General features: G+C 37.7%; 1 protein-coding gene across 1 annotated transcript; it reads right to left on the reverse strand.

The window, feature by feature from the left end:
- Nucleotides 1-7589: 7589 nt before the first annotated feature.
- LOC136239472 (uncharacterized) lies at nt 7590-8626 on the reverse strand. Its single transcript, XM_066030215.1, has 3 exons — nt 8362-8626; nt 8017-8313; nt 7590-7804 (listed from the first exon to the last, which is right to left on the reverse strand). Exons 1-3 carry the CDS (start codon nt 8489-8491, stop codon nt 7773-7775), a joined length of 459 nt encoding a protein of 152 aa, XP_065886287.1. The 5' UTR covers nt 8492-8626; the 3' UTR covers nt 7590-7772.
- Between the last annotated feature and the right edge of the window lie 53 nt (nt 8627-8679).

The raw sequence follows: 8679 nt of genomic DNA on the forward strand, positions 1-8679 counted from the left end.
AGAACTGGCTATCATGGAGTCCAACCTAGTGCACCATGCAGGGGAGGTTGGACGTACTCATGTGAGCTGTACATTTCATGGGTAATAAATCTTCGTTTAGAGACAATTTTTTTCAAACTATAGTACATTTAAATATTTATGCTTTTTTAAACCCAGCCCAACTTGGTAAAAAAAATCGTTGATTGGTGCTTATGCATTTTCTGTGAACAAGTGATTGATCCATAGATAATACAGTATAAATAGGTATTCACAGCAGTGGTGTTCTCATATGAACTACACAATAGGTTGTCTAAGTTTTATAGGGCAGCTTGAACGATTTCATCAGTTTACAGACAATATCTAAATTAAGCAATGTTTTCATCAAAGTGACAAAACAACACTAACTTTAGTAAAATCATAATAGAGTTGCTCACTGCTCTAATATATTAGACTATCCCGATTTTACCACAAATGTTTATTAATAATTACAGAGGAATGCAGTAAGGAAAAATAATGGTATCATGTATAGCACAGCACAAATATACAATACAGCATTAAAAATGTTTCTCTACAATGAATCCATTCATTAAGCACGGGTGTTTATAATTCTGTGAATTAACACCTACACAGTAGTGGAGAAAGGATCGGACACAAAATAGGGGACAAAGGTTAATTCATGTTAACTACATTGTAGAAAAGGATTAAAGTCTTTGGTCCCAAATGCCCCACAGTAGCTTTAGTCCCAAATGCCACACAGTAGCTACAGCGAACGAGGCGCTCGCCCACAGCTGGCAAAATACTGGCAATGGTTGCATGCCTGGTTTACTGAAATTGTTTTCAGAAAAGTGTGTGTGTGTGTGTGTGTGTGTGTGTGTGTGTGTGTGTGTGTGTGTGTGTGTGTGTGTGTGTGTGTGTGTTTGTATGTATGTATGTATGTATGTATGTATGTATGTATGTATGTATGTATGTATGTATGTATACATGTACGTATGTATGAATGTTTCTTTGTCTGTCTACACCCGCACTTATGCAACAAAGTAGCTTAATGATAAAAAGTAGCCATTGGGAATGCTTATAGACCCTGTAGTAAACTTTGGCACAGGTAAGCTTTGGTTCAAAGGTGGTTTCTTTTCCCCATAAAAAGAACAGGTGTAGCAACTCTCTATGAACACTGTGAGTGGCCTTCCCAATGGGCTTTTCAGGTGTTTAACAACCAAAAGACACCATTGTAGGCCCATAGACTCCCAGGAAAAGCATATCTTTTTGACTTGAAAGTGGGCGTGATCAGTGCAAATGAATAAATTAATAATGAAAAGCATCCTAGAGGCTTTGTTGTTAGAATTTGTGGAAAATAATATAATAGACAAACTATAATGAAACAGTTGAGAAGATACTTCCGTGTGTATTATGAAGTTTGTTACAATACGCATCCTTGGCAGTACACAGCAATGTAATTGGGAATTATAAGGTATTCATAAATAATATTAAGAATTACAACACTACAAAATGACTAAGTAATTGATACCTCTAGCATATCAACTTGTAACAGATAGAAAATGAAGGAAAAATTACTCCAGAAACATGAAAAAATCAATCTAGTTCCTTTCGACCTCCCATCATGCTCAAGTATGAAGGAGCTCCCAAACAAAGTTCACAAGAATGGAGATTGACCACACAGTAGTGTGGTCAAATCCATTTACACATAGGATATTCCATTTACAAGATTCACATCTTTGAATGCATGCATGTAGTGAGAGCCACTATAGTGGTGTTCACTTTTAATGGAACGCTTTCTTTACAAATCTTGGGGGCCAAAGGGAATAAATTATGCAGATGATCACTTCTCTGAGACAAAGTAAAATGTGTGGACTGCATAAAGTGTGCATGGCAAATGCATTGCTGTTTACTGTTACAATGTGTTACATGAAAATTATTTTCATCAATTTTGTCAGAAAAAAGTTTAGAAAAAATATATTAAGCATAGTCCAAATATGTTGCAACCTCCTGTTACCCCTAATTTTGCATACTGACTATCAAAGCTTACATGAAATTGCAGACAAACTATGTAATTAATCAAAAAGTAAAAGTAGTGTGTTGCAGACCTCTTCTGCAGCCATGATATGAAGCTGGCGAAAAGGTACATCTTGGGCTTAAGCAATGGAAAATAGTGAAGTAATCAGGCCCATAATATTACCCACATTAAGTTATGTTTGGCTGAACTAAGGCATCAGGTAGTAAGTTGATTAGTAGAAATTCATAGACAATTTTTAAAATTCTGTAGAAATACTGTAGACATTTGTTGGAAAGTGTTTGGGATTGTTATGAATTATTTTGGTTGACTATGGAACCACTATTGCGAAGACCCAAACCTCCATGATCCCTATACCGGAAGACTTTTGGAGGCCACTACTACAGAATCTCATAAACTATTTTACGCAAGGTAATGGAAGGTATATGATCACAATTTAAATGTCTAGTGACATCAAGAGTACATAATATTTATATGTGGGAGAGTATTTAACTTGAATGCATTCACCAAACACCCTGTGTAAAGTAACAGTTCAGCCTTTTGTGAGAACAAAGGTTTTGCCCTCATCAACACAAATCAACAGTTCTCTATTTCCAGTGAAGGTGATGATTTGATGAAAGGTGAACTTTGGTGAACTTTACACAGGGTGTTTGTACAGGCCATACTGAGTGTTAGATACTCTCCCCATATAAATATTATGTACTCTAGGTTACATGTTAAAAATAAAAATTTAAAATACCTTGATCTTTATGAAGAAAAACTTTGATATCAACTTATTCATATACTCAAGAGGAGTTCAAAAAAATCATTCTTTAATTCCAGTAGATCAAAGGAAACAAAAATTATGTTGTTTGTTTGCATCGCATTGAAGCAATAGTAGGTGATCAATTTTTCTTCATTGATTTCGTCTTTTGTGGTGAAAAGGTAAGAGAAGGAAAAACTTACCCAGCAATGGATTCCCCTTATCATGGCAAACGTAATGGTGAAAATTTTAACTCTGTATACCATTGTGTTCATAAGTTACAACTGTTTTAGTAAGCAGCTGTAATTTACTTTCTCTAACTTGCTATACACATTGATCTTTCTGTTGCTGGGCTATAAATCCAGGATATATGAGGCTGCAACTTCATGTCACAGCATACACTTGGATAAGTATATATATATATATATATATATATATATATAGCCAAGAGTTCATAATATACATACTAAGGAGAGTATCCTACTCTCATATACCCCTGTAGAAAGGCGTATCGTGAAGTTATGACGTAACACTTCTGAGTTCGCCCGTTTTTCTTTGTATAATTAATGATGTCATTAGTTGAACATGGTATCGATTGAACGCGTGCCTACCAACGTCGCTAGCAACCAAATTAACTCCAGCTCTAAGCGTTTCTCACCCAACTACAATCGTTCCTTCATGGGGTAAGACCGCTTCGTAGGCGTTTCTTACTAGGCCATTCGCGAATACGGCTATCCTGAGCATCGCAAGTATGAAACGGTGCTAACGATTCTTGCACTATTACGGCTTCCTGTACGTCACAAACCACAACATCTTGTCGTTACGTCATAACTTCACGATACGCCTTTCTACAGGGATATATGAGAGTAGGATACTCTCCTTAGTATATATATTATGAACTCTTGATATAGCTAAGTATTTAATACAATGGAATTTGAAAAATGTGTCAGATCTTGCCAGGTAAAGTATTTGATCTCTCAGCATGCACGTATGGAAATGTAGGCACTAATACCTGTGCAGTGATCTGTCCTTTAAAATTACCTATTATCTCTTTGCACAGAAATCAGCTCAAGTGGCTCCCTTGTGAGGTAAAGCTGAAGGAGGGGTTAGCTACCTTGTCGAAGACTGAGTTGAGGTAATGGATGGATACAAGCTGAGACACAAGCATAGATAGTGTGTTGCAGGCTTTTATTTTTACTACAAGCTAAATGTATTGTTCACTCCGAGTAGCCTCGCGAGACTATACACTAAACCATAACCACCCCGATTAAACAACAGTGCAGTACTAGCCAAACAAAACGTGTCAACTTACTAAAAACGTAATTTCTTCGCCTCAAGTAGAGCGATAAAATGCCGTAGACGATCAGGAAGAAGTCTCACTTGCATGTTCTACTAGGTTCCAATCTAACACCGCAAGCGCCATCAAGCGCACTGGATAAACGCGCAGTGGCCCTGGCTAATTGTGGGAATAACTTTCATAGCGCTAGTTGCGTGCTTCCTCAAAGATTACGTGGAGATGAACTGACAAGTAGCAGATGTGAGTGTTGTAGTGATGTCTTTACAATGTAAGGAAAAGGGCCATTCTTGTAATAGAAGTTTCGATAGATGTTGGTGTGTTTGAAGACCCCTCAAGAATTTACGGATAATGACTCTGAGTTCACTGATCGCTTAGAAAGACGACATCAACAAGTGATATAGAAGTACAAAGTGGTTGGCCCAGAAGATCCAACTAGGACGAAGGTATACTCGAGAGATATAGTCTTAGTGTGATTTACTGCGTGAGCAGCTTTTGAGGAAGTGCTTTTTTGTGAAAATGTACGGGATTTCCGATAGTCGATCATTAAAAAAAAAAGTTTGAGTTGCCGCGATTTTGGGGTAGTGCAAGGCTTCCACACACACAAAATCAAACTTACGATTTTACCAGAAATGGATTGCTGGTCTAATACACTATCATATTTCACACTGTACTTCCTTCAGCACTGGCAAGTCTGGTTTCTGTAGCAGCTTTCTTCCGACCCTGTCAAAACCACGAGTGTGAGATTGGCACCATTAAATGGCCATGGCTTTGTGATAATGGTGTGCAGTGAGCTGGGACTTCACAGAGAGCTCGCCAATAGTGTTCTCAGTCAATTTGGAGTAATTTGAGGGCCATGGAGAGCCCAAACTTGGCCCCTCGAAAAAAGCTGCGCAAAATAGGGCAAAGTTTGGGTATCAGAAATGTATACACCCACTCAGTGATAGCCAGTGAACAGATGAACGTGACAATTGGTGCAAAGTTTGTTTGCACAGCTGTAGGCACTGGGAAGTTATTACACAATGATTCCTTAAAATCGTCATATCTCCTAACAAAGCCTTGTGCGTCGAAGCCTTGTTTTGTCAAATTCAGTCACATACATAGCTGAAAAAATCACTTTTACTCTACCACACAGGAGGCTGGAACACTGCTTGCAAAACTGTGCGTAAGCGGAAAAGTTGAAGTTAATAACTGTCACATTTCATCAAATCCCATGATCTGTTAAGAAGAGTGGTAATATGGCTGGAGATTTGTCTGGTGGCACCCGACCCTTCGGGAGGGATGCATACCACCAGACCAGTCAAAATATATTGTATTTTTAACAGGTAGCTACACAGTATGTTCTATGCTCACACACAATAGGAGCAAGGAGGAAACATGTCAACAATCTGGTAGATGACAAGTGGAGCTAGAGTTTCTGATCATGGAGTGTAGTTTAGTGAAGTTACTAAGTGCCATGACTATACACTACTGGAAAAATTGACCTTAAAAACCCAATGAAAATTTTCAAACAACCAATGAAAATTCAAAATTTCATTGGTGGACCCAATGAATGAATTTTGATTTTCTTTATATTTTCATGGGGCTAATCCAGTGAAACTCTGGTGAAATTCCAGTCAAACTTACCAATGAAAATTATATGAAAGTGATGTCATGGACTATTCATTGGTGAAGCTTTATTGGATTATCATTGGATTTTCGTATGGTATAGCCTATGAAAAAGAAATTTTATATTTTCACGTGCCACCCAATGAAATTTTAACTTTTTCATTTTTTGTTTCTTTGGGTTTTCATAAAATTTGATGTGAATCCTTCCAGTAGTGTATAGTTTGGTTATAGTTACAAGTGACAATATACTCTAATAGAACAGTGAAAGTATCCCATAGCCTCCTACTAGCCTTCTCAAATAGACAACTAGGGCACAGAAAGTTACTCCTCCTTCCTCTTTCATTGTCCCCTTGCCCCAATCCACTCCCAACGATCTTATCGGTCTGTGCACTGTAGTGACTGGCATGGGTCTTAAAAGTGTTTACTGATCATGGAGTGTGGTTTATTATAGTAACCAAGTGCCGCTGGTAATTGCTGGTTTATTCTCTAGTGATACAAGTTTAAGTTGTGTAGTACTTTGCTACACGTAGCCTCTATACATAAAGTGTATTACAGTAGTGATGGTGACGATATAACCTAATAGTACAGTCATCGATGTCAGAGCCACTAACTAGCCCTTACAGACCACTAGTGAATAGAAAGTTTCTCCACCTTCCACTTTCATTGTCCCCTTGCCCCTAACCCACTTCCAACAATCTTATTGGTCTTTAGTGACAACGACAACAATTATTAAACACTATACAGTACACACACAATATACACTAAGATTAACTACACGATCAATAGTAGAATATAGCCTGGCCAGCAGTCAAGTTGTATCATGCACAACACGAACTGAAGTTCTTATTCACTGGGAACATGTTGTCTTCTTGATCTCGCATAACTGTACACTACAAAATGACAGACATACATATTAAGATTTATTGGACACATACAGCAATCCAGCTACTTACTGGCTTCATTCTGTATGTGGATTAGCTATCTATCCCAGGCTCTGTGTCTAACAGCTGAAACACTCTTCTTGCAGATAGGATGGCATTGGAATGGTAGGGTAGAAAAGCACTGATTCGACCACTCTGTACACCCACCATCACCAGGGCAATGACCACTCTGTATAAACAACCACAACTGTAAGGCATGTACAATAGCTTAAAGTGTACAATTCCCTTATAAATTAAACAGAGTATGGCAATCATACAGTGTAAGTGATAAAAGTGGGATCATGCTCTCCCTCTCCCCTTCCCGTCACTACTTGTAACAATGATACTTCAACAGAGTATGGTATCCATGTCTGTGGAATTCTAGTAGGTACTGTAGCTTTCATTGGCAAATTTTTGCTCCCCTCCCCTACATACATCACTCACTGTTTGGGCTACTCCAACACCCCTGCAACTAGCAAAGGTATGTGTACGTATACCAAAAGCTTGCAACACAGACATACAGCTTATTACTCAAGCCATTGTTACAGTATTAAAACGTAGATGGTGCATATACACTTGTGAATTTAAAATGCTATGTAATACTCGTAACTGCTTTATCTAAAATAAAGCACACCGGCTTTGGCACCTCAACCCATTCGTATCATGCAATGTAACTATGACACACAAATGCCCATCTGTCCCAGACTGTTTGAAAGATACTTCCCTCAGTAACACTATCATCAGAGATACTGAAAAATGTGGCCCTTAAGAATCCAGAAAGACCACCACATTCCCCAATGGCAATGATTGCACCAGCCAAGGGATGAGAGTTCTCTTCAGCTGTTTCCGCATAGCCAAACTCCTGTATAGAGGTACAATAATGTTCTTCAAAGAGAAAATCATTGACTTTTAAACATGTAGGTACAGTATTCAAGACTTACACAAGTATTTGTAATCACTTTTAAAAAATAAAACCACCACCTGTAATTAGTTAATATGCCAGTGTTTTTTTGTTTTTTTTTGCCTCTCTAGGAGACACATAATTTATTGTGGTCATCTGCTAGATTGAAGTCCTGATTTTCCTGCATTTCAATAAGCACTGCTTTAATGGGATAGTTCATCCTTGAATTAACTCCTACCCAGATTCTTTCGATCACATGATTCTATTGATTCTTTTTTTCTTTTCGGATCCACAACACTTCACCACCACATCTCATGAAGACCATGAGGAACTGTTGGGCAATTATATTTATAATAGCTATTATATTTGCTAGTTACCAGGACATAGCCAGACATTAATTTGTTTTACTTTAAAAATCAGACATTTTTTAGCTGATTAAACATCACATATATTAGTAACAGGTTATAATATGAAGAAATAAAGCAAGTTAGACAATTAAATTGCATGTGAAATTCTCTCACAGCTGTGTTGTTAGTTGCATACTTATATCAATGAAACATAACAGTCCATCACGAAACATTGTTATGGTATTGTTGACAATTCCATGAAAAATATTGTCAAAGCTTGGCCATTGCTCATAAAATCTTTCCATCCTGATAGTTATCAAATCCCCATTTCCTGTTAATGGGTCTCGTCCAAACTCATTAAATAGAGTTAGATGACCTCCGTTAGCTTCATACAGTCTACCAGCTTCATCAACTGTTGGCACCAGAGAGTTGTCTATTTGTTTAGACTGGTTATTTTGTGCCATCATCACATTTGGGATTCCTTTGTTTGCACCTACAGAAATAGTAATATTTCATAATAGACAGGCATGGAGAAATATACCTGATATACGATGCTCATTCCAGGCTGTCACAAACACTGTTGTCTCAACTTGGCCAACATGTATAGTGTACCACGAGACGCAGTATTTGACATGTTTATCTTCTAAGTTGAAATCACCATTTTCTTGCATTTCAATTAGTGCAGCTTTGATGGGGTAGTTGACCCTTCCATTGACCTCTACCCATATCCTTTCTATCACATGATTCTACAACAAGACATGTCAGTTAACACCAAAGCCAACGCTAACTTAACATGAAACAATGCAACAGTGATTACATGCGTGTCCTCATTCTTAGATCTTAATGATAGAATATCAGG

This window comes from Dysidea avara, chromosome 1 (assembly GCF_963678975.1).
Source record: "Dysidea avara chromosome 1, odDysAvar1.4, whole genome shotgun sequence".
NCBI lineage: Eukaryota > Metazoa > Porifera > Demospongiae > Dictyoceratida > Dysideidae > Dysidea > Dysidea avara.